Below are 26913 nucleotides of genomic sequence, written 5' to 3' on the forward strand. Positions count from 1 at the left end.
ATGACAACAGAGAAGGCTATGGCTGGGGAAATGAAGAGCGCAATGGAGGGTGACACCAGGAGAGCCAATCAGGTGGGAGTGCTTTGGAAACTCACAGCAGCTGTAAATCTTTGGACCCAGGCCTTTCAATCACTCAGGGGCCTTCCAGCTCTCTGTTTGATATGCAAGGCAGCCAGCACCCCCTCAGCCTGTGGCCGCAACTTAACATCTTAACATCTTAACATCTGTAGCCCGCACTACATCACGCATTTGATGATTGCCTCAACTGATCAGAGCGTTTGGTTTTAAATCACCTGCAGGATAATCACACAATGCCTCTAGAGAGACTACAGATTATATATATAGTCAAATGAAAGATAAAGTATGCTCAATTGAAGCCTGCTCACTCAGATTTTCATCTCTCCCAGGTTCCAGAGGACCACGGGGATGATGATAGCTCAGAGAAGACTCCCAGCAAAGCCTCCAGATCCCCCCAGAAGACCAAGAGGCCTAAGACTGTCCCTGTCAAAGTCACTCTGCTTGACAGCACAGACTACGACGCTTATGTTGAGGTAAGCCTATGCTACAATCACTTTCAAAATAGCGGACCAATCCACATAGAGAAATAACTATGATTATGTTTTTTTTTAAAGTCAATTACAAAAAAAAAATTGTCACAGTTTTGGACATTAGGTTATTAACTGAGGTCTGGAACATCATTAAAACGAGTAATGAGGAAAGACGTGAGCAGTCAGACAGTAATAGATGTTTAAAAAAAAATTGTGAAAAGAAAGAAACAAAGATAAAGTTTTTCACAGGGTTTGTATTTGTTGTTCTGTTGGAATAAATCCTGTTTTTTGTTACCTACACAGCGTATATTGTAGGTTGCTAGGACAATTTGCAACTATCAATAAGTAATTGTTTTTCTGGACCATGTTTTCGGATGTCAGCAATTATTCTGGGTAGAGAGTCCTAACTGAAAGCAATGATAGCTAAAAAAGAGCTGCTCCCTGCTACTTACGGCTAAACACACAGTTCACTGTTATCCTTTGGTAATGGTCTTACCGTTAGCATTTCAGTAGACATAAAAACACATAATTAGAAACAATATTCTTATAGGGTTATTTTGCAATGGTATTTAAACACAGTTTTGCCATTTCGTTATTTTACTGTGCAGGGCAGGGACAAAAAATACAGCATTCTAAGAAGCTCAATCTCCCCTCTTTCAACAGAGCCTTTGAATCAGCACACCATGATTTATTCTCTCTATAATACATGCTGCGTTCTGAGTCAGGAAATGCAGCACTGCCGCTCTTCTCCTGGAGAGGGGGAGTGTTGGGATTGAGGGAGGTATGGCTCTAGACAGGCTCTACTTTGTGGGGGATGGAAGGCTCTGCTGAGCAATCCCCGGCTTCCGTCAATCGTGACTCTGTGGCCTTTTTTCTGTTTGTAAACAGTGTAGCTTGTTGAATTCCCACCGCTCTTGGTGGATTTGGAAATTTGACAGAAACCCACGCGCGCAAGCGTCACGATCGAACACTGCAGGAAATTAATCTGCTCCTGAACTGAAATGACATCTGAGGTTTAGATGTTGTCAAAGGGGGCTGTTTCAAATCATGGGGAGACCCTGGGAAGGACTTACACATCCTCCATGAATCACATTAAAGCCAGCGCTGGAATCTAGTTGCCTCTGCCTCCTGCTGATGGGAGTGTGATGTGTGACGGCTGGGGAATGATCTTGTTGGAGCGCTCTACTTGACCTCATTCATGTCAACTTTATTCCTTTATATGGCTTACTGCTTCCCACGTGACCTCACATATCTTACCTACCAGAGCCAGTGAGACCATCTGTTCTGGTGACCTGTATGCATACACACAAGTGCACACACACACACACACACATTTCCTCATGTCACCTGGGCACTGAGGCAAGAGGTATTGGCCTTTGACAGGAAATCCATACAGCTGACAGATGAGTGCTCTTATGTTTGACCGCAGAGAAAATAGGATGGGAGAAGGAAAGAGGAAAAGATAAAGAGAGATATGTGGGGGAGGAAGAGGTGGAGAGAAAGATGGAGAGGATGTATGTAGATGCCAGGAGTGTGTACGTGTGCACTGTAGTACGCATGAGAGTGTGTGTCTATCACTGTGTGTGTATAAAGGGAAAAAAGGCAAGCGGGGGACACAATGATGAATGCATTGAAATCATTACTTTAATTACGGTCATGATGTCGACAGGGCGAGCGGGCCGTGATGATAAAAAATTCAGGGGATCAGCCTGAGCCTCGTATTGATGTTTGGCTCGCGACTGTACAGATATCGATTGAGCTCAGTAAGTGCGTCTACTTTGTCCAGTCGTTAACCTAAAGCCAAACTATTAAGAAAATAACTCCAGCACCTGCTCGTGGCACTTCACTGCTGAAGCATACAAACTCTATAGCCATTCAAAGAACCATCATGGATGAAACATCTGGCTTTTTCAATAAAAAAAACTAAGGGGATACAATTGTGCCCGTATTTTAACTACTTTCACTTTGGCTGAATGGAATGTACCACTGCAGGTCCATCACATAAAGCACTATTGTTCCTTTTCACAGTCCATTAATTTTTGCTGGTTTACCGCATGACCGTTAAGAGTTTTTCACTTTATTTGGAGAGGCTGGTCTGTTCGAGATACTGAATTTAAAGCATTCTGTGCCCATGATATTTCAAAGCTCAGCTGCTGATGCTGACCGTGCATGCATTAAAGGGGCCAGTGACTGCTTCATGCATTTATTCTTAATATCTATCCTTTGCTGGCACTGTTGAAATGTATTTTGTCACACCAGTTGTCTGAATGGTAATACAAATCTGTAATATCACCCAAAATAAATTGATTCTGTAAAACTTTTATATCTGAAGAGTTTCTCTTTGGGACGGGAATGCAGCAGTAGCAACAACAACAACACACTAAACAGGGGGGGGGGGGGGGGGGGTGACAGATACATCCTCTACGCAGGCACAGCATAAAAGCCTTACAGTCCAGAGTGCTCAACATTCTTTGATTCAATGTGCCTCCCCAGAGAAAACCAGCAGCTCTATTAATGTGAGGTTTGTGTGATGGTGTGGTTAACGAGTAAAAACCAAATGAAAGATTCATGACACTGGAACAGAGCTCAGCCTACTTTGAAATAGCTTGAAAGGACGATAAAGTCAGTTTAATTAAAACTATTTGCATTGGTTCCTCCCATTTTAATAGCAGCCATCCAACAATTTTTTTTTAATGTGAATAGCATCCACTCACTTTTCCAAAGTTCAGGTCAACTTTGGAAATCTGTGATTGTGCTCCTGAAATCCAAACAAACAAACAGAAAAAGGCCTAATGTTAGATTAGTTTATAACTCGAACATAGCTAACATATATTTTAGGTTGGTGAACGTGTTATAGCTTTGAAGGAAATTGCCCTGAAACAAGGGGATAGTGAGTCACATCCTCAAGTATTTTGAGTCCATTTGTATGCATCCACATCTCCTGTCACCATGGTTACCTTGAGTGTGACACTGCTTAATCCATTCAGTGTGAAGTAAAACACTCAAATGTTTGTTTACTACAACTGAAATGTGATTTTAAAAAGGTGCAGTGTGTAATATGACATCATCAAGTAAGTTCTAGAAAGTTCTAGAATGCAACGCTCCCTGGGTAACCCCACCCCTTTTGAATAATAACAGAAGCTACAGTGGCCTTCAAGGACAAGAACAATTCTACATTTTAAACAATGCACCTGATGACATACCAACTATGACACTTCCAAAATGGCGGTGACAAGGCCTTGGTCCAAAGTATGTAGAAATATGGACATATATGAGACCCTTTCTAAGGAAAAACATAATAATTCTAAAAAGAAAATTCAGCTATTATGCACTAAATTAAACGTACTTATGGATATTATAATTATTTTCTACAAAATCTGCTAGGAAATAAAACCCAAAATTCTACACACTGCAGGTTTAAGTGTATTGGCTGTGAAAATCAGGAACATAATCTAGGCTTTCTGCCGTTTACAGTATTTATTCAACATTTGTTTTTGCAAGTCCCCAAAGTTTGTGAAGTTGTCCTTGTAGAGGGAGTACCCCTTTAAATGCTTGGGTGCGATTCATACATAATATTTGAGAAACATAATCTACAAGTATATGGAAACCTTTATCTTAAATTTTTTGTGGATTAATATAGGATGCTGTTAAAGCTGGTCCAGTCTAGTGACAGTAAAGAGTGAGCTGTAGCTATGACCAACATGCTATTACATAGTAGAAGCTTAACCAAGTATTTGCATTTTCACTTTCTATTGTTTAAGTGACTAACTCCAATGGTTTCACTTTCCCAACCGCCAGCCATTAACCCGTTCGCACACACAGTCTTGCAGGGCCGATAAGCAAAATGGATTTCTAGGATTGCACCATAGGGCGGCTAACAAAATCAGCCCACAGAACCAGTAACAGAAATATGATTGGAGCCAATTGGAGCGACTACAAAATCTCATTAGCAGCTCCTGAATTGGTTGCCATGCTTGGGGGACCACCTGAGATGTGTATTGCAATTTCAGCTTGTTGGAAAATCAAATTTATGCGCCCCCCCAAAAAAAATCTCTACATGAAGCCTCTGCCTGGTAATCAGCATTATTCTCTTACTCCATCGCCCGCGGCAGCTTCATAGAAATAATCATTTCTTTGATGGATAGACACTTAATAATTGTTGATTCATTGGCGTTTGTTACATTTATTTAAAAGGAATGTTGACTGAACTATCAGCCTTTCTTACAAAAGATAAGTAAAGATTTGTGATGGCCTTGTAGTAACCAGAGATAGATAAAGTGAGAGGGCACACGCAGATATAGAAGGGACCTATTACTTCTGTTTCCATGGTAACAGCTGCTTGGTTCCTTTGTCACCATAGGAGCCAGGTTTCCCTAGGAGATGAATCTGGCCTGTGCCTGTGTCTGTGTCTGTGTGTGTGTGTGTGTGTGTGTGTGTGTGTGTGTGTGTGTGTGTGTGTGTGTGTGTGTGTGTCTGTGTGTGTGTGTGTGTGTGTGTGTGTGTGTGTGTGTGTGTGTGTGTGTGTGTGTGTGTGTGTGTGTGTGTGTGTGTGTGTGTGTGTGTGTGTGTGTGTGTGTGTGTGTGTGTGTGTGTGTGTGTGTGTGTGTGTGTGTGTGTGTGTGTGTGTGTGTGTGTGTGTGTGTGTGTGTGTGTGTGTGTGTGTGTGTGTGTGTGTGTGTGTGTGTGTGTGTGTGTGTGTGTGTGTGTGTGTGTGTGTCTGTGTGAGTGTGCATGCATGTAGCCTATGTGTGGAAGCAGCATTTTGCCAAAGCCTTCTGTGTAACCCAAAGAAGCCTTGTTCTCAGCCCTGAGGGGCTGGATAGAAAATAGGTGTGGTCTCTTGAAACACCACTGATGCTAAATGCAATTGCTCCCCTTATATAGGCATAGCCTACAGAGTGTAGCTCCACCTATTACACAGGGGCGAAGCATCTATCAGACCACAGCTTGGGTGGATTTTATGTCACTGATACTCCTTTGTGTTATGAAATATGAATTTAAAAAAAATATTGTCTACTCAGATAATATATTTAGCTTTTTACAATTTCAGCTGTCAGTGTATATATGTATAAACATGAAATATGGGGAGAGAAGGAAGGGTATGTGTTACTAGAATTTAATTTGCCTTATGATTGTATAATATTTTAATGCACAATACATGCTTTCTGCCTGTTGAACTTTGTCCCAGTAAACTAACAGCCCCAAAGTGTTTTGCTAAGACAAAAGTTGTTGTTTAGCCTTGAAGAAGAAACTGCCTAATAAGATTTTGGCACATACAGAGGTATGACGCATTCATGTGCACAGTGGTTGAGTAAAAAAGACTCCCTAAATTTCCCATATTCTGTTATCTGCCTAATTAAAAACATTTCTGCTTTCGCCAGCAAAACAAGGGCTGGACACACCAAAATTAGTATGTGTTTGCGCACACACCACCTTCTCTTGCATATAATCCCATGTACACTGTTCATTTCTTTGTATTCAACCATGTACCACCCAGATACATTGTTGATTCCCTTGCTGCTGTCCGCAAGTAAATTTCACCTGCTCTGAAGCCTGCCTTGACTCAAATTCTTTTATTACAAACACTTGGTTATTAATAATTCCTTTAACAGTATGACAGCAACAAAATGAACCTGACTGGAATTGAACAAGTTGATACTGGTCTTAAGCAACAGGCCAGCAGACACCCCCCATTCTTTCAAATCTCAAATCTAAAAATTTCATTATTGTCCTCATCTTTTACAGTATGTGATGTTCATAAAATCCTGTCACCTGTGAACTCCCTTTATGTGTTCTTATACGCTTGTATGTATGTATGTGTGTGTGTGCTTGTGTGTTTGTGTGTCTGTGTGTGTGTTTAACAGAAATTTGCCAAGGGCCAGACCCTGCTGGACATGGTGTGTGGCCATCTGAACCTGCTGGAGAGGGACTACTTTGGCCTGACTTTCCAGGACACAGACAACTCCAAGGTCAGACACACAGAAAAATGCATTTTGCCAAAAATAATATTGTTGAATTCATACCATGAGGATACCATTTTTTCATTTAAATGTCAAACCAACAATACGAGTAGAACACAACACACCACACAGCCCCCGTGTGCAAAACAACACATTCCAAATGCACTTTGCAGACTGTGCATACAACTGACTTATGGTATTTAATTAATCTAAAAAACTACTGTACACAGAACAATATCTGCGAACGGAAAAGCATCCTAGGATTCCTGCACCACCAGCACACACAGTATAACAATATTCTTCAGTTTTAAGCATAGTTATTTTTTTCTTTCGAGGGCTACTGTGACCTTTTCTACCAATATAATGATTAAATGAGGAAATTAGGTTTTGGATGCCTTAAAAGCACTCCTGACAGTGATAAAGACACATACTAAATGTAAACTTAAATGTGCTAACACAACTGTCCACTTAAATGTACTAAGTTAATCCACTCCCAGGCCTCCATATACAACCAGCATAGAATGTCCCAAAAAACAAAGATGGAACAGATGTCCTCCCTAGCAAAATGCAACAATAGACATCAAGGACAGCAATGCATTGCAGAAAAAAAGGGTTAAGGTCCCAACATAAACAAACTCACCAATTGTAGATCTTGGGTTTAGAAGTCTGGCCTAGACTTTGATCTCTTTTCCTCAGCTCAACTGATATGGTCCTCAATTCACCTAACCCCTTTCATTTTCACTTGGATGAGCATTAACCACAAAAAGGATCTAAATTCCCCTTTGTCTTAATAGTAGACAGCCAGGATCTTACAGAGCTCCATACCTCAAGAAGCCCCCCTCAAACATTTCCCTCTTTCAAGGCCACACCCACTTTGCACCTGTAATCCTGGTTGAAACAGGTCACCTGACCAGGCCACAGGAAGCTGTACATGGCAACAAAATAAAAGCATGGGTGACAGGGTCAGACTTATTCAGAGGTTTAAGTTGCAAGTTTTCTTTGAATTTTACATTATCAATTTCACACACCTGTATCTATATATTACTCTTCACCTGCCATTTGTGGCAGTGTCACAAGAGCAGTATCCACATGCAGAAAACCAATAGCCCCTTTTACACAGAGATTGCGGCATATTGACGGAACAACATCACTCCAATATGCCGGCTTTGCTTGCTTCTGTGTTATTTACACAGAACCAAGCAACGCCGGCCTGGTGGCGCATCAGTAGCTCCTTTTACACAGCGCTCCGGAATGAAAGAGGTGCTTGTAAACAGCGTCAGGTGACATAAACATTTAGCGCCGCGCCGGTCAGCTGCTTTACAACAACAACACTGGCTGGTGAATTGAGAGCAGAAGTGCTGGAGCTTGCAGTAATAGGGCCGTATTTTACTGTCCCCACGATGTGCCAGTTGATCTCGCTACGCGCTGAGTCCAACATCACTGGGACTGTTAACCAAACTGACAAAATCAATCCGCTTCACCTCTTGAGTTGTGTTAGCAAAACAGTAGCTCTGTGGCTAACAGCTGAGCCGGAGCCTTCAGTCAGCTGAAGCAGACAGTCTAGCTAGGGATGGGGATCGAAACCCGGTTCTATCAAGGACCCGGTTCCACTTTTTTCAAAACCCGAAAATCAATAACGTTTGGGCTTATCGATACCACTATCGAGTCTCGTCGTTTTTTTTCTCCCGTAGGTCCTGTAACGCAATTGTGTGTCCCTCGAGTCGCGTCACGGCATTTAAATCAAATCAAACCAATCACTGCTGCATGTCCGCCAATGTTTATGAATGATATGCAAACAGGTATTACAAGTAAAACAAGTGAAGTCTGGCAGTTAACTTCGCTCGCGAGGATGCTGAACGGGCAAAAAGGTCTATGGTTTGGCTTTATTTTACCAAGCTCGAAGATAAAGCAGAAGCGAAATGCAACTTATGTTGCAAAATAATTTCTTGTAAAGGGGGGAACACAACCTTAATGGCCAAGCACATCAGCATTGTGCATCAAATAAAGGCCAAATGCAGTACCTTCGACTGTCTCCGGATTGAAAAGACTCCTCCTCCTCCTGCTGCTGCCGCCGCACCACAGACGGGCCCGTCTTCATCATCCACAAAGTACCAGCGGTAAACGCACACACACAGACTGTGTAGCTTGTTGTCCCGTCAGTTAAAAATAGTAATCCAATTGTGAAATCCGTGTTGTAATCGGCAGCATACAAGCTAGTTAGCTTAAAAAGTAAACAAAGTTTTCAGACGTGCTGCGTGATGATGTGTTCATGATGGCTCAGTAAAACGAGGTTATCGTGATGCGTTCAAGTGTAACGTAAAGGAATGGGAAATTGAGTTTTTGGCGAGAAACATGAGTAATACAGTTGTATTAGTGCTCTCATCATTTTAAAATATATATTTAAACTACTGATGCCAATATTTATTAGAAATTTAATTTAAAATACAATTATTTATTTCCTAAATATTTTCCTAATCACTAAAACATGATAAAGTGACAGTAGACAATACATTAACCAACAAGTGCGAACATTTATATATTTTTTTCATAGATAGTATACACTTGATTTTTTAAAACCAAAAATAATATTTTCTTCAAAATATATAATAATAATAATAATAATAATAATAATAATAGAAAAGTATCGATAGTGGTATCGATAAAGACCCGGATCGATAAGGCGTATCGATAAAGGTATCGATATCAATAAATATTAACGATCCCCATCCCTAAGTCTAGCGGGGCGAGCAGACTATTCCCCCGTTACTAGGTCGTATCCTTGGTCGTTCCTATTTACTGGCGTACTACTACTACTACCATCAAGCTGAACAAGAGCCCTCCGCTGCGTGTCGGGCTCCTGCTTCAGCTTGTCGGTCTTTATTTCTAGCAAGTGTGTTCGCTATACTTTATCCCTTAGCCTAGCCTAGCTTTCCCATTGTACAACTTCTCCTGGGCAGAAATAGACTCATACACTCTGCAAAATGAAGCGCGGGGGTTTGGATTGAGCAACTGACCTCATGATCAGATAGATTATACGCCGTTCCTTTTATTTGGTGATTTTTACGGGACATCAGGCCGCCGTGATTAATGTTAAACACACGTCCTTCAACTGCTAACATGGTCGCATGTTTAGAACGTAGACTATGGAACGTCAAACGCCCCCCTGTTCCGCAACAACAAGCTGGAGCAGAGGCGGAACTGATTGTGTCGGGAATCTTACTACCCCCCGAGGTAGTAAAATTCCCGGAACAATCTCTCGCACCTTTCTTCCCTCGTTCCGCAACTGTCGCATTTATACAGCAGGGCGGAGGGCCGAAAGGCCGGCATATTCCCGGCTTTCACTGGCTGTGTAAAAGGGGCTAGTCTATGCTTGCCCATCATCAAGAGTTGGCTATTGAGACTTTGGAGGCAGGGATGAAATAGTCTGTTGTCTCCTCTCCTTTGATTGGTCTATTTTGAATGCTGACCATGACCAGGAAGTCTGAAAGAGAAAGCAAAGACGATCACTCACACAGTGGAAACAGACAGTGTTAACCATTCTGTGGTAATTAACCCATTGATGACTATGGCAATCTAGGATGCATGTCCTTAATGCCTGAGGGTTTTCTGAAAAAATAGTATGAATTGTAAAGTCTACCAAAACCTTAATATCTAAGCCTGTGTAGCACATAGAAACATGAAATAAAATACATTCAAAAGGTAAGGTTCACAGGTTTTATTTGAACATGCTCCCTTAGCCCTTACAAACCAACACATTTTTCAAAAAATCGTCAAAATTAGATGAATTCGAAAATTATTAAATATTGTTAATAAATAGATGCAATGTGTTGTGTGATTTCCGTCAGTAGTCTATAGTAGACCTTGATTCTGCGCATCAAACGCCACTAAGTGTTCTGTCGCCGACATAGCTGGCGTATTTTTTTTATTATTTTGTTTTATTTTTTTATTTTTATTTTTTTTGATTGACATGATTTTCAGCAAACCACACAACTTTTGGGTGGTCACGTGGTCTTAAAAAAATCAACAAAAGCCACCTCATGTGTATTTGAACCAATGACGGTGCATTCTATGCTGGGAATGCCATGAAAATTAGATAAAGTAATAATGCTGCGCGACGCAGCATCAGGCAGGAGAGCCAATGTGGCATCGCGCAGCAGCCGTCATCAATGGGTTAAGGTCCTTCTTTGTTGAATATCTTTGTAGAGTCTGTGGCAAAATCATAGATAGTAAATAATATGGATGTAGCATCCGGGCTGACCTCAGTTATTCACACGGCATCCAATAATCCTGGTTTGTGCGCGTCGCCATTTTGTGAGGGGGAGGGAGATAGCTGACGTATACCTCCAAGGCAAAGTGAGGGACAACAGGCGGAGAGCTGTCACTCAAGAGATCGCGCCAATACATTTTAACCTCCGATAAAATAAAAACTAGCGTGGTCCGAAAAAATTCACCCCCCTCAGTGTTGTAATGGAGATATGACCTAAACATACAGACTAAAATGGTTTTGTGGACCAGGCTGTAAATAGGTTTAATAAGACTTTGAAAACGGCCTGTCTAACAAGTGAGTCAAAGAAAAATGGCTCAGTCTTGGTACCACCCCTCTAGTGGCACTTCCGGTTACTAGAGTTGTGGTCACTTCCTTATTGGATGCTGGTAAAAATCGCTGAGGTTGGGGCTTGGGAAAAATATGAGTGCTGTCAATGAATATTGAATGTGTCTTTATAGTGTTCTGCCATTCAGCCCATTTAACAAGACCTTTTCTCCAGGTATTGTAGAGCGGTGAGTCCTTGGCGAGCTTAAGTGTGCATTAGCACTGGCAACCTGAAAGTGGCCTACACATGGCCTTTAACATTTTGAAATGTGATTAGACAGTACAGCCTTTAAAAATGGTGCACAGGGTCTAAAGATTTAGTGACCTTAAGCGGAGGGAGCTTGACTCAAGTGGCATTTATGTCAACAATGTCCACAATGCTTTCACTATTTATAGAAGCCTTAATCCATTCATTTGTACATGTCGCCTATACAGTATATTTTACTTTCAACGAGTTAGAGCGCTTAAAGGGCAAAAAATGTGAATATGGATACTGAGTTTGAGGTTGAATTCATCCATCATGTGATCTTGTGTTTGTTTTTCCTCCATCAGAATTGGTTGGATCCTTCCAAAGAGATTAAGAAACAAATTCGGGGTAAGAGCTGCAGACACACACAGTCCACAAAATCCACACTCATAAAGCATTTTAATGAACAGGCAAAACAAACTTGCTTGTGGTTTGTTGACAGTTGGTTCCTGGATCCTGGGCTTTTCTGTGAAGTTCTACCCTCCAGACCCGTCTGTGCTCATTGAAGACATCACAAGGTAGGTCTGAAAAATATAACATGGATTTTTTTTCACTCACAGTTTATACACTTTTATGGATTGTCTGAAGTTGTGTTGTTGTATTGTCCTGAAGATGTTTACGTTTTGGCCATATTTATAAAAAGAACCACAATAGCTGAGACGGAGTGCCCTAGCTTAACACGGTTTCAATAAAGGTCGACGTAGTCATTGAAGGCAATTGTGAAACTGTGCAAACACATTCATTGATTGCAATCCCAAATCATGAGATATTATAAACAATAGTTCATTGATAGACCTCATAAGAATAAATTAGATTAAATTAAATAAATAAGAGTGAAAGATGCCTGCATATCTTGGTGACTTTTCTGACGAGGATTTAACAAAGACAGCTAAGATCTTAAAACAGATCTTAAGACATTTAAGTTTTGTTTTTTAATATGTGAAACTGCACATAATGAACTTAAACATGACTGTCTTTGCAGTTGTTGTTGTTTATTGTCTTGTAAGTCCATGTGCTGGGCACCATGTGGTTTTAAGACAATCCATCCATCAATAGAACACCCTCTGAACACTATGATCTTTGTGCAAGAATGGGCCAGAATTTACATGTGTATTTGTGCTGCTAGACTGTACTTTATGTAATCCATGCAGACATCTATAGAAGTTTAAGGAACATTTGATCAAGACCAAGTATCATTATCACGACCGAACCAAAGCAAGATCAAAGGTACATGTCTATAAATGTCATAAATGACCCCAAAGGGAAGTGTGTGAAAGGTCTGTTCACACAAAAAGAGCACATGCTTTCTTCTAGTGGAAGCAAGCCGTTCAAATATACTCACTTTGATGTGCCAAGGTTGTGAGATATCTCTGAAACTAATGCTACTCCAATGGAGTCTTTTCATCACGCTTTGCAGATCACTTTAATCCAGCTGGAGTCTGTCACTCTATTTTACAGCAGTGAATTTAAATAAATGCTAACGCCAGTGGGCTACCCCCCATGATGCTAACACACTCACAGGGTAATGGTTACATGTTAGTGTTTAGCGGGTTTTATGTTAACCATGCTCACCACCTTAGTTTAGCATAAGCATTATACCATTTGCTAATCAGCGCTAACCACAAACTACAGCTGAGACTGAGGGGACTGCTATCAGTTTTGTAGGTATGTTGTCATAAACCTGATCATTGGGCAAAGCTAAATTGTTATCTGATGATGGTGCTCAATGAAATGAATGGGATCACCATAGTCATAAAGATTCATCCTGAATATTTGTGCGAAATTTCATGGCCATCCATCCAGTAGTAGTTGTGATGTTTTAGTCCGTCATAGACATAGACATTAATGTCCCCAGAGCCAAGCCGGTAGCATGAATACAAACTTGAGTTAACATCAGATGAGTGTTACTGACAAGTGCAACAATGCTTCTCCCAGATGTTTCGTGATAGACACGTAACTTTTGAGTAAGTAAGTAGCATTTCTGCCTCCACCTCTTGTGTTTCTTTAGGTACTACCTTTGCCTGCAGCTGAGGGACGACATCCTGTCCGGTCGTCTGCCCTGCTCGTTTGTCACACACGCCCTTCTGGGCTCCTACACCGTCCAGGCTGAACTGGGAGACTACGAGCCTGAAGAACATGGCCCGGACTACGTCTGTGATTTCCGCTTTGCACCCAACCAGACACATGAGCTGGAAGAGAGAGTGATTGAGCTGCACCATAACTACAGGTCAGAGAGAATATTACTTTGTTAATTAAATTGAATGCCATGAGGATAACGAGAAAGGCTGGTCTTTTTGATTTGTGGGATGAATAGGGAAGTGATGAATCATGTGTGGCATTTCTGTCGTAGGGGAATGAGTCCAGCAGATGCGGAGGTGAACTTTCTCGAAAATGCCAAGAAGCTCTCCATGTATGGAGTGGACCTGCATCATGCTAAGGTATAGAGATACAATGTCGCTTCTCCTTGCTATTCTGTCGGTCAAGTTACTTTTTGTCAGCGTTTTGTGATGCTCTGTGCCTGTGTTCAACAGGATTCGGAAGGGATTGACATAATGCTTGGCGTAAGCGCCAATGGTTTGCTCATCTACCGAGATCGTCTAAGGATCAATCGATTCGCTTGGCCAAAAATCCTCAAGATCTCTTATAAGAGAAGCAACTTCTACATCAAGATCCGTCCAGGAGAGGTAAATAAAACCTGTCATCATCTTTCCTTTTGCATCTTGCTTGACGGAGGAGTTCACTGTGCAATTATTGCATGCACGATCCCACTAGAGCGGCTCATGAGAGTCACTCTGGTAAAGCCGAGGCAAGTGAAAGGAAGGATCATTTGGTAAAGAGCCAAAGCCACATTTTCTATTTCATGGTTTCACAGTTATTAAAATTACATCATTGTCTCTCTTGACTCATCCCATGCAGCAGAAATAGTCATTTCAAGGTTTGATAAAATTGTTACTTATGAGCTTTATCCGCAGCAAACCATGTGACAACTGACGAGGAGTATTTATTCAGGCATTATTTATAGCCCTTCAGAGATACCATTCTTAAAGATTAGGAGAATTTTGCTCTTTCATCAAGCATTTGACTTGCAAATTTTAGACCCACTCTGGCCGCTCTGGTTTTCGAAACCCTACAATTATTATGATTTTTTCCTTTTCTTGGGCCTTCAGGCCAGGGTATATGTAGTGTGTATTTAATATCCATTATTAAACTGACATTGACATGTTCAATGTGAATACCATTGCCATTCTGTGGACTTTGTTCTGCAGATCTATCCTCTTAAGTCAGCTGTCACTTCAGGTTTGCCTGGAGGGTCGTCATTATGTAGTAAAGCCATTTTATTCTAAACTGTTCCCACATATTTTTTGGACTACTCCTAATGTTTGACCTGTTATGTTGCTAAAACCCTATTGAATTGAAAGAGTTGTTTTTGTTCCCAACACTGAACATCTGATGGTGTTAACACATGAACACATTGTTTGTATTTTGGTTAGAGATGGAGAGTCTATCTTTCGTGGAAGTGGGAGATGCCAGGATATATTTATACAGTAACAAGAAAAACAGCATTGATTTACAATTGCTGTGGGGTAAACACAATTCACCCTGTCACTATCCCTCCATCATTCCTCACACTCATTCCATTCACTTTCCTGTTCTTCTTCACCTCCCTTCCTCCTCCTCCACCACCTCCACTCCTTTCCCTCACTGCTCAGTATGAACAGTTTGAGAGCACCATAGGCTTCAAGCTGCCCAACCATCGGGCCTCGAAGCGATTGTGGAAGGTCTGCATTGAGCACCACACCTTCTTCAGGTAGGACCTTATCTTAACAGATGAGACACTTTTTCTGCACTATAGCCATTGCACCCTGCATGAAGTGTACAGCTCTCCTTCACTCGTTGTACAAAGGTGTTGATTGCTTAATTTTAATTGTAACACTTTTTTTTGGGTCCCATAGTTTTGTTTAATTGCCTTTTATTGTGTTTGTTTTATTTTGCATTCCTTAGCTATGCACAGTGAAATATCTAGAGGGTTCGCTGGCAAACCTACAAGACTTGAGGAAGCTCTGGAGGTGCCCGTTGAGGGATTTTGGTATCTTTGCAAATATATAAGCTAGCAGTTTCCCTCTGTTTGTACCCTCTTTGCTTAGCTAACTAACTTGCTGCTGGTGGTAACTTCATATTGACCATACACATTTATATGACAGTGGTTACCCTTTTCTTTCTAAGGTATCACATGTAAAACGGGAAATTAGGTACAAAATATCAACAAAGTTGACAGCACTGTTTGTTGTAGATTGACCAGAACTGAACTTTTCTGCAGGTTGGTTTCCCCAGAGCCGCCTCCCAAGGGCTTCCTCGTGATTGGCTCCAAGTTCCGCTACAGTGGGCGGACCCAAGCCCAGACCAGACAGGCCAGTGCTATGATTGACAGGCCGGCCCCACTGTTTGATAGGTCTGTAAGCAAGAGATACCTGCTGGCCCGCAGCATTGATGGAGGTAAGAACCCAGACTATTTTACTGTCTACTCAGAGGTTCGATTATATATCCTCAAATATATTGTTAGGAAAAAAATATAAAAATGGACTTGTTGAATTCATAGCAATTTATGAATGAAACCATACTTCTCCTCCTCTCTTATGCAGATTAAATGTGTCGATCTTTTTGAGTTTGTATTATGGTTCTGAAGGGAGTATTGTCAGAGCCTGAAATTCCTTGGTAAAAAAATAAGAAATCAAGGCACTTTTTAGCGTTCCAGATGTTCATGTCAAAGCTTTAACACTGGAGTCTGGGTGGGTAATGTTTCCCTCACCTTGCACTTCACCAGCCTCAGCTTTAGGTGAAAGTATGGACCAGCTGTACCAGCGAAGCTCCAGTGAACGCACACAGTTCATGTCCAGAGAAGACCTGGACCAGGAGGGCAGCCTGGACCTGGACCACGAGCCGTACCACTATCAGGACCAGGACACAGATCAGGAGCTAGAGCAGCATGAAGGTCAGGACCAAGATCAAAGTCAGAAGCAAACTTGGGGTGCCAACATCTCAACGCCCACCAAGACTTTGGAGCTCAAGGTACAACATGAAAGCACACAACATTGTTCAAATGCCTATACACCTTCCTTCATGGCAGTGTCATAGCTGCTATTAATCGACAATATAAATACAATTAACACTCATACTCATACATATAACAAAATGCAATTTTTGAGTTGACTGAAAATGCAACAAAACACACAAAAGCAGTTCCGTTGGCTCATTGGAGAAAGTACACAGCAGTTCCTGAGGGAAAAATCCCTCATGAACCTCTCACTCCTCACCCTTCTCTCTCACATTCCTTTTAATTTAAGACTATAATCATTATCCTCGCTTTTTTCTCTATCTAGCCTAATCTGCCCAATGTTCTGCTTCTAACCAGACTTTTAAGATGCCTCTCCATTTCCTAAATGGCCTTCCAAAGTAGTGACCTTTGCAACAGATGTTATTTTTCTAACCCAGCATCCTGCTTCAAACAGTTCTTCTGCTCTCCCTGCTTTGATTATAACCCACTTTGCTAACAGCTGCTTTCTTTTCTCTGACGTCTCTGTCCACCATGTACTCTTCTGCAGGGTGAGGAGGCAGGCTCGCCTGTAGAATCAAAAGCAGAGGTATTTTGACCATGGACCTTAGAATCTGTTTGTGTGGTTTTGGTTGTCGTATATCATGCACCCATTCTTATTACTTTGGATTGTTTGTCTCTGAAGGGAATGTTATTTTTTGTGTGTATGAATATAATATAAACCGCATGAATCAACCTTCAGCTGAATTGACGAGATGTTTAATATATTTATTAAGGCTCTTTCTTTTCCCTTTTCTAGTCCACCCACTGGAAAATAGTTTCAGTGGAAATTCACTAGATATAAATTACATTCTGTATTTTCTTCATAGGTATTATGCCTTTGTCCAGAGTAACAGTACAACTGCAGTGGAAAAAGCTTTTCGGCTTTTTTGATCATCACCACATGTTTTAAAAGCATGCATCTACAACAGTTTCCCTGTATGAATTAAGAGGGAGTGATTGTAATAAGCAGGGTAAACAGATGGTCCCTTAAGCTCTGTTGATCATTCACTGGATCAGTGGGTCCCCAGTTGACAGATCGCATGGTACTCCGGCTGAGAAGCTACAAATCTCTTCAATAATTATTGTTATGAAACAATCTATCTATCTGTACCTCGTATTATCCCTGTGCAGGTATGTGTGGTAGGGCTATTAGGTGCCGTGGGGAATCTTGGCATTGCATCAGTCACTAAAGCGTCTGTTCATTTGTGGTTTTGTAATGCCTTCTCACCAAGTCGTTGGATGAAGAAGCATGGGAATAATCCCTCTATCCAAGCACTTATGTTCAGTCAATAGTTGTCTGCATTAATTATCAATTGGCTGACATTGAAATGGATTGTCCCTGTCTTCTTGGCAAAACATTTAATGGCTTAATAGTGTTATTTAAAAAGCCCCGACAGCGTGTTTGTCTGTCCGTCTGGCTGCCTGCCTTTTTGACTCACCTGCAGCACTTTACCTCTTTGTCTCTGCACGCATCTGTTCTACCCCCCAAATCCTCAACCTCCTGCTTTGCTCAAAACCCTTCACTTCATCTCACTTGCCCCACCTCGGGCTCCCTCATCTATGGGACAAGGATCTGGCTACCCCTCGGCCCAAACAGGAGGTACTGCTTGTCTTTTTTGGCATGTGCTGTGTGTGACGCCCATCAGGTGTGCTGTGTTTTCTTATTGGTAACCGTGCTTGTCATTTGCTGGTAGAACACAGTAAACAAAAATTATATAAAATAAAAAAAATACTACAGCACATACATCGCTTGATGGAAAACTTTATCAAAGTTCATAGTTTCACTATTATTAATTGACGTGTAGAATTGTAAAAAAGAAAAGCGCACTTTTGGAAAATACACTTTTAAATAAAGTTTTTCCCTGTAATTAGGAGATTGTTCTACTTTGCTGGAAAGAAAAAGAAAATGTTGATGACATGATCTGAGTGTTATGAGGTCTATATCTGTTTCGTGGTCACCAGTGTTCAACCATATGGTTCAGCATGAAACACATCTTGCAGAACTAATACAAAACAGACAATCATGCAACACACCCTCATTGTAGCACACTCAGAGTAAAACGTTTAAAATGAAAAACCTGAATGACTGTAACCAGAATGTAATAGATTTAGACGAAGGTTTTTAACTTCTGTCCATTTGTGTCCCTGATTTGCCATTCCCTGTGTAAGCAGCAGTTCCTGGATAAGCCAGAAGATGTTCTACAAAAGCACCAGGCCAGTATCAATGAGCTGAAGAGGGCTTTGAAACAGCCTAACAGCAAGATGGCCCAGAGGGAGAAACGCATCTCTTCAGCAACTCCTCCTGGAGGAACCCCTGAGAGGAAACAAGTAAGAACGTGACCGATTCCGAGGTTCTAGTTCTCACCACACTACAAATACCTTCCTATATATTCTAATTTTCTGAAAATATTGTAATAATCAGTCTTTTCCCATCCTGTTTACTCCTTCCGTTCTCCTTCAATATGTCGAACCGGCAAAAACACAGAAAATCGGATAAAACATTTATAGGTCACCCTGTTAATTACTTTTTTTTTTTTTTTTACTGTGGGGTAACAATGATATCACAAATAAAATAAAAGTGTATCTAGGTAGGCTAATACAACTGTCTACTCTATGTCAACATAGGCGACTGGTGATGCCAAATTGATTGACAAGCAGGAGGCTTATGAAGGAGGTCTGGATACTTACTCTAAATTGGAAAAGAGTAATACCTTGTTAAAAACTAGACCTAGAACATCTCCGAAACAGGAAACCGACTTTAAAGACACAGGACTAATGAGTAAGAACCCCATGGATGATACAGCAGCAACCAATGGGCATCATGATTCTTTATTAGCGAGGAATCTTGTTCAAGAAAATGGATACGGTTCTCCACCTGACAAACATGCAATAACTAACAGAGATATGAGTTATTGTCAAAATGGGCGCAACGTTCACAGAGACAGTCCAGACAACATTGAAACTCCATCGGTTGGGGATTATCTCCCAAAGGACAAAGGTAGCGGGACCGAGAGTGACGCGGCGCATCGTGAAACTTGGAAAATGAAAGACCAAAGCCCCACAGGAGCGAGAGACTTCAACAAAACAGGGCACTCACAGTCAGAAGGCACCAAAATAGTTCCTCTCAAGCCACAGAGATCAAAGAAGTCTTTGAATAAAGAGAACAAAGGTGTTGTAAACCCGCAAACACAAAGCCAGTCTGATAGAGGAGTCTTTGGCGCGACCGGGGATGTGCAGCAGATGACAAAATCAAACGACGGATCCTGCGAGTCGGAAAGGAGGATGGATGAAAGCACTGTACTGCAATCTGCCAAGGATGTTGCCATTGAAAACACAGGGGCCACCAAACTCCAGAGCGAAGCTGCAACGTCACGTCAGCAGCAAGTTCGGAGCTGGGAGTTGGGTGACTTCAGAGGCACAACGGGACAAAGTCATTCGACGAGTGGAGGCGTGCTCTACGAGGATCCTTTTCGGAACAACGCAGACTTAACAACTCAAATGTCTAGCTTCAAATTTCCAACAGCTCCCCCTCGAACCCTCCCTCTGAGAACGCAGTGGTCTCGAGACAGACAACAGAGCAACATGGACAACAGCCATATCCACTACAGGACCCCCAGCCAAGAAACAGCCAAGAGGAAGCAAGCGGTAAACCATCAGCCCACCTAACCTGTTTGTCCATCATCGGAAAGTCAAAACATTGCATGAGCTTCAGGCGATGTCATGCGAATCTTGTTTTTAACCATCTAAAAACAATACAGTCACACAAACACACACATAACTTCAGAGCTCATGTGGCTGTGTATGAGAAAGCAAAAGTTCACGTTCCTTCGCATCGCATCATTGGCCCAGAGATATTTTTGCTTTCTGCTGTCCCTCCTACCCCCCACAAAGCTTGACATCTGCTTGGCCATTTCAGAATTATCGGGGGCCTTTTTATAAGCAAAGTTCCCAATGCTTAAGCTTCAGGCGTCGACTTTTTTGTTCCACCTTAACTTGTCACGTTAACACCTGGTCTCTCCTTCCAACATCCTCACAGGATAAAGGTGGCTGCTGTTGCAAGGAGTTGAAGACCTTTGCGCCATTTTTCCTTTGAAACCTCTTTGTCACATAATTCAAATCGTTTTCCTAAATGGCTGTGAAGGGGCATTTGAACCAAATGTTCCGCCTTGGCACCTCTGTAGCAATAGCAGAAAATGAAAGAGGCGATTACATGTAATCACATGCTGCAGAGCTGCCAAACCTCTTCAGGGCATGGGCATTCATATGCTGCGGTTACAAATATGAATACCTTTGTCCTGTAAGGGCTTTGGAAAACTTAACCTAACCTTTCAGTGCATGGCAATACCATTGCACTTGCAGTCATTTTTGATTATGTCAATCTCTGAGATATACTCTACAGTATGTGCATGTTTACAGACAGAAGTCTTAAGGTTTTCACACTCTGGGAGTTCTCATGGATTGTTTTTATTGTTGAAGTCTAACATAGGCCCTGGAGTTGGTGGGTGAATGAAGTGTTTTTAATTAATTAATGACTCGGTACCAACCAGTACACAAGCAGGTAGCTTAAAAGCAGGGAGTAGAGAACATTGAAGTATGGTTTCTGTGAATGTGATGATTGGCAGTGTGTTGTGCTGCAAACTGAAAGTCATGTGATGCAGACGATAAAAACAAAAACACTCTTAACTCTGCTCTCTCCTTTTCTGATACTGTTGACACATGTTAGCTATAGCATAGACATTATAGTATTTTTCGTAAATACATGATCACTACATTATTAGTTTTATATTGATGTATGCCTGCCTTTTGTTTTTTGTCTATAGGACACACCTCCCACACCTGCTATTCATGAGGAGCCTTTCAACGAAGCTTCAGTGAGTCTTCTCTCTGTTCCAGCAGTCTTCTATTACCTTGTCCTCCATTTTAGCCACTACTTTGGAAATAAGAGTAGACCAATTAGCCATTTAAAACTATGTAACGGGAATGTGTAGTCTCTTTATTTGACTGCTTTGCATACATGGTAGTTATATAAGGCGTGTTTTTGTTTTGTAATACATAAACGATTTCCTGTTACTTCCTGAGTGCCTGGGTGATTCTGGCTCGAATGTAGGGGGGAAGACAGTAGAGACGCAAAATATTATCTAGAGGAGAAGTCTAGTCCAGTCAAAGTCACATTAAGTGGAATGGTTATTGTGGACAAAATGCCAGTGAAAAATAATGTTAAAAAAAAAAACTTTTTGAAATAAAATATCTTACATGCAACAGCTTTAAAGGTTTTGGTTGTGGCTGTAGTAATGAACAAACAGGCTAATTATTCATTCTCATCAGTTGAAAAACAAAAAAAGGTGCGTTTGTTTTTTCCTGTAGCTCACAATCCTTGATTAGAAAAAGTAAACGTAGGTGTAGTTTGTTGTCTACATGGTTGAAAATGTACATGTTGTTCGATTGCATAACAAAATGTTCCTGAACTCAATTCTCTCAATGCAGAGGGAACCGTGGGAGAGACGTCTGGGCTCGGTGTCAGAGGACGAGCTGGACCACGACATGCTGTACCTGAAGGAAACCCACCTGGGCATCGAGCGCAAGTGTTCCAGCATCACCGTCAGCTCCACGTCCAGCCTGGAGGCCGAGGTGGACTTCACCGTGCTCACAGACCTGCACACGGGCATGGAGGAGTTCTCCAGGGGCATGGAGGAGCTTGGAGACAGGGATATGTCACCCGACGGAGGAGGCCTGTGTTTCGGCATTGACTTTCTCCAGCAACAGCAACAACATGGCCCCCAGACTTCTGAAGCGCCTCATACTCCACTAGTGTCGGCTCCTCAGTCCAGAGGAGGCGCCAGCAGCAGCAGCCCTCCTGCAGCCAAACATATCCAGGCAGAAGAAGGCCGGCCAGAGGTCAAACGGCCCGATGTGCAGGTACTTTTTTCGTCCCACCTAAGTGTTTATATCAAGTGTGTGTGGAACACTTAGAGGTTTAGTTTAGTTTAGTTTATTTCGATCACATAGAATACACAACATTACATAAATAAGCTAAAAACACAAAAAACAAAGTTGTCATCTTAATTTGTACATTGACATTTCTTATACTCAATAGTACTGATCGAAAATGTGTAGGTTGAAGCACTTGCTCATTGCACCTACCCTTATTACATTATGTTTTTTTTCTTTTTTTGTATTATTTTAAGTTTTAAATTTCTACTCCTTTTAGTTTGAGGGGAGGAGAACGGGGCTAACACAAAAATAAGGATAGAAAACTGGTTTACCCATGTGCTTTGTAACCTTATCTCTACATGTTTAAAGGCTAGAGTGCGTAACCTCTGTTGGCCCCATGAGGAATTCTGAGTCATCACAATAACACTGTCGGGCACACGAGGTAGGCCTTCAGTGATTGCCAATGGATTGGATTCATTCTCCTGTGCTTCCAGTTTTTTTCTGAGCAGCAGAATCAACAACTGAAACATTTATTCGCCGCTGCTGTACTGACAAATACAGAGAGAGTTTTGTGGAGCTGATATTATCAACTTTGTGTCAACTCATTTGGGAATGGCTTGAATGTAACCGACGTTCATTTGTTGGACGGACACGGAAAATACATAAAAGGAAAGAGTGCATGGGAGTTTTTTTACCAAAGCAAAAAGACAGGAAGTAGAGCTGGATTTAACTCCAACAGCCTTCCTCTAACACCACCCTGTCCCCCTCTTATCACCACCCAAGTTTCCAACAAAGTGTGATAACAGGCCGCTCAAAGCAAGCTGTTCGATGGGTTCATGCTAGTTTAGTTCACACGCCCATAGACAACGTGTTCTGAGTTTGATGCTATTTGTCGAGCAGAATGAGGGGTAATGAAGAAGGCTTGTTCATCTTTTGTCCTGTTGTCTTTCATCCTTTATCTTATTTCTTTCATACAAAAAATCTCTCTGGAACACTGAGCTGAAAGCACAATGTCTTGCCACGTGACGCATTCCAGTCGGCCAGTGTTTGTCTTTCGCTTCTGCAACATCAATAATTATCTTCAGTTTGACAAGAAAAGTGCTTCCAACTTTTTTTAACTCCCCCAATCAACTCAAGGCCTTTCTGAAACCCTGTGCTCAAACTTAATTCAAGTAAAAAGGCAACAGACCATCAAGCTCATCTGTCATATCACATGTGTATAAAAATATGTTTTTGTTCCCCCTACTGTAGCCTGTAGTACCCAAAAAACCAAAGAGGTCGGTGCCAGTGTCTTCGGCAGCGGACAGAGAGCAGTCGCACAGAGAAGCCGGTCGCGTCTCCGTCCCCGTCACACCACTGAGCAGGGAGGTCAGTGATGTCATGGCCACGCCCACAGTGAGGAAGACGGATGTCAGGACAGAGACCCAGCCCAACGGCTCAGAGGTCACCACCACCATCGTGGAATTCACAGATCAAGTTAGTGGCGTATTTTATCGAGAAAGACGGCAGATGAAAAAGAGTGTTTGATACAACTAACTACTGCCGAACATAGTTTCATCATGCTGTTAAAACACAAAGTACCACTGCCAACAATTCACATTGTGTATTTGTCAACTTCAGGACCATGGTATCACCGGCCTAAGCGAGGTTTCTTACTCCACGAGACAGAGTGTGTCCCCTGTGAGTACAAACAGAAGGGCTTGTCCAATTTTAACTCAACCTGCAGCACACTCCCTTCTCGCTCTCTAGGGTTCAAACCTACTTACAAAGACCAACCACATGAATAAGTACCTGACTGGATGTCCCAAAATATCAAAAATAGAATTACTGTTTGTCTCATCAACCCTATTTAAAAAAAAAGTATTTGCTTAATGCAGCTAACTATTTTGTTTTTTCAGGTGCATGTGGGCAGTCTGGGAAGAGAGGCATCAGGGTCGCCCATCCTCGTCACTGAAAATGTTACCTCTGCAACAACTCACGTCACCAAGGTAGAGGATCCTAAGTAGAACTTATGGGGCTTACAATTGAATGTATAAATGTGGTATAGTCGGATTTAGCCACATGATGAGGTGCAGCTCATCTCCTCTGTCTAAAAGAGCGTTAAATGCCATTATGAGAAAAAGCCATTGTGTGTTGCAGACGGTGAAAGGAGGATATTCAGAGACCAGGATTGAGAAGAGGATCATAATCACAGGAGACGATGATGTAGACCAGGAACAGGTAAGCCTGAAGTGAACAAACAAACTGTGGATGAAACAGTGAACAACAAAAACTATGTGTATGCATTGACTTGTTGATTTTTGGTTATATAGTTTTTACGCATTTTCAGGTGCTAGTCTAGTCTGATGTTTTTATTGTTTTGGTAGTGCAACTATTTATAACATGTTTTTTTTATGGAATTTAAATATTGGCATGCCAAAAACATATAACATCTTTAATAATTTCAGATATTAAACAATCACACACTGAACTGATACAGTGTGTGAAAAAATGGAATATGCAAAGAAAGCCAACTGTTCATTGCAAGCTCTACTTGCAATGTAGAGCTGCGGCTAAAAAATATTTTTGTTATCTATAATTTGGTGATTATTCTTTTGATTAATTGTTAACCCAAACATGACATTTGGTTGAATTTAAATACTATTCTATCACTGAATATCATCTTTAACTAGAATACAGTCAGGAGCCAATATAAGACAGACGCAAACATAATATCTTTGTAATATTTTTTTTTTAATATCTACTTTGATAAAAGAACCACAGTTTGCCCTTTCCTTTCAGGCTCTGGCTATTGCAATACAGGAAGCCAAGCAGCAGCATCCGGACATGCAGGTGACCAAGGCAATCGTTGTCAGGGAAACAGAATCGTCCACTGAGGATCGACACAGTGCATCAGAGGTACACGTGCCATCTAGACTCCACATGATAATATGTGGCCAAGATTAAGCCTCTTAACCCCACCTTTTGAGCTTGATTTGATTTAGTGAAGGTTCACTTGCTCCTCTTTCTTACCAACAGTCCTGATTTCCTGTGACGAGAGCGCCCCCCTTTGGATCAGAAGTGTCAGTGCCCGACCTGATATTGCCAGTGCCACCCACCATCACTGCTGATAGACTTCTGCCAGCGTTGTTTAAATACACATTTACACACGCAGTCAAAGCTGAAACAAACCCAAAACCCTTTTTACATTTTTGTTTTTATTCAAACATTTCACTATTGGAAACAATCATGTCCAGGAAGTGATTTGGCAGTCATGCGGCTAAAAAAAGACAAGAGAAAAAAAATGCAAACATTCAGTCATGGTCCTTCGATTGATCAACAATGTTCCACCAGAGATCCAAACATCTGGAAAACCTAAAACCCTTCTCACAGTGTCCGCATTCAAACCACCGGAGTATTGCTCAAATGTCAAGGGGAATTAGTGCAGAAGGGGTTCGTTTAGATAATCTTTGCACTTATTCACACTGTGGAGTAATCCAAGGTCATGTGCTTTGTTGGTATACCCATCACATGCAGTGTTTATCCTTTGGACAATAGGAACAATAGAAAAAAAAAGGTTGTGCACATAGTCTGCTACATGTCTGTCCTGCTGTACTGAATAACGAGAAGTCCTCAGATTCCTGCTGTGTGTGTGTGTGTGTGTGTGTGTGTGTGTGTGTGTGTGTGTGTGTGTGTGTGTGTGTGTGTGTGTGTGTGTGTGTGTGTGTGTGTGTGAAAAAAGCTGGACAAAACCTTCTGTCAGAGCTTAACCTTCTGTCTGTACGTACACACTCTATATAGGTAAAATAAAACAATACATCTAGCTGCAGTGCTGTTAAAGCATCCAGTAAAGCAGGATTTAGTGAGAGCAGAACAAATCCTTATTTTAGTTTTCACTCTTGCTGTTCCCTATGTCATAATGAAACAAATGAGCGATGTCCAACCCCTCCATCACACCGACTGATGAAAAGGCACTGAGCAGAAATAATTATGTAGAGCCAACACGGTCGTGTGGCGTGTTTTTGTTAACGGCCAAAGTCTGAGCAAATCTGATCACTAAGTTTCCCCTTCTAAAGATTTTACTTGTGTGAAATGCATTTTGGCCTTATGGTTGAGAGGCATGTGTAAAAGGAATCAGGTTGCTGCATCATGATGGACAATGATTGGATTTTTTTTTGAGAATTTCTTTGTATGTGTATGGACATGTTCATACACAGTGTACCTATTGCATTTATTCAAACTGTGGCCATATAGTTTTCTGAGCATGACATTGTTTCAGAATAAGCCCAGTTTCCCTGGCTTTTTAGATAGGATTTCAGAAATCAACTGGATATATACAGTATTACCACTTTGGCCATTTTGTGTACTGAGTCCATAGTGTTCAAGTCACATAACGGGGCTCCTGCATCATTGAAACTAGTAATAGAGACAATGTTTTGCATGATCATTTCTTGCATTATTGGATTGTATTTGGATTGTATTTGGAGTAATATGGATATTAATAAGTTGGATGGCTGATGATATCAAGGATCAGGACAGAAACATCACACAGATATAAAGGCCCA

At 41.4% G+C, this 26913-nt stretch overlaps 1 protein-coding gene across 1 annotated transcript; it reads left to right on the forward strand.

Annotated features, from left to right (window-relative positions):
• On the forward strand, window positions 1-25393 carry LOC307253604 (band 4.1-like protein 1; the record flags this gene model as incomplete). The annotated part of the gene is made up of 23 exons (XM_080031717.1): window positions 1-72; window positions 408-551; window positions 6413-6517; window positions 11652-11694; window positions 11789-11864; window positions 13355-13573; window positions 13697-13784; window positions 13878-14030; window positions 15057-15154; window positions 15665-15840; window positions 16169-16413; window positions 16947-16985; window positions 18009-18038; window positions 18611-18766; window positions 19064-20083; window positions 21259-21309; window positions 21923-22354; window positions 23621-23845; window positions 23990-24049; window positions 24268-24357; window positions 24509-24589; window positions 25151-25267; window positions 25388-25393. 23 exons carry the CDS (start codon window positions 1-3, stop codon window positions 25391-25393), a joined length of 3726 nt encoding a protein of 1241 aa, XP_079887843.1.
• Window positions 25394-26913: the final 1520 nt, after the last annotated feature.

This window comes from Ammodytes marinus (assembly GCF_949987685.1).
Source record: "Ammodytes marinus genome assembly, chromosome: 7".
NCBI classification, from domain to species: domain Eukaryota; kingdom Metazoa; phylum Chordata; class Actinopteri; order Uranoscopiformes; family Ammodytidae; genus Ammodytes; species Ammodytes marinus.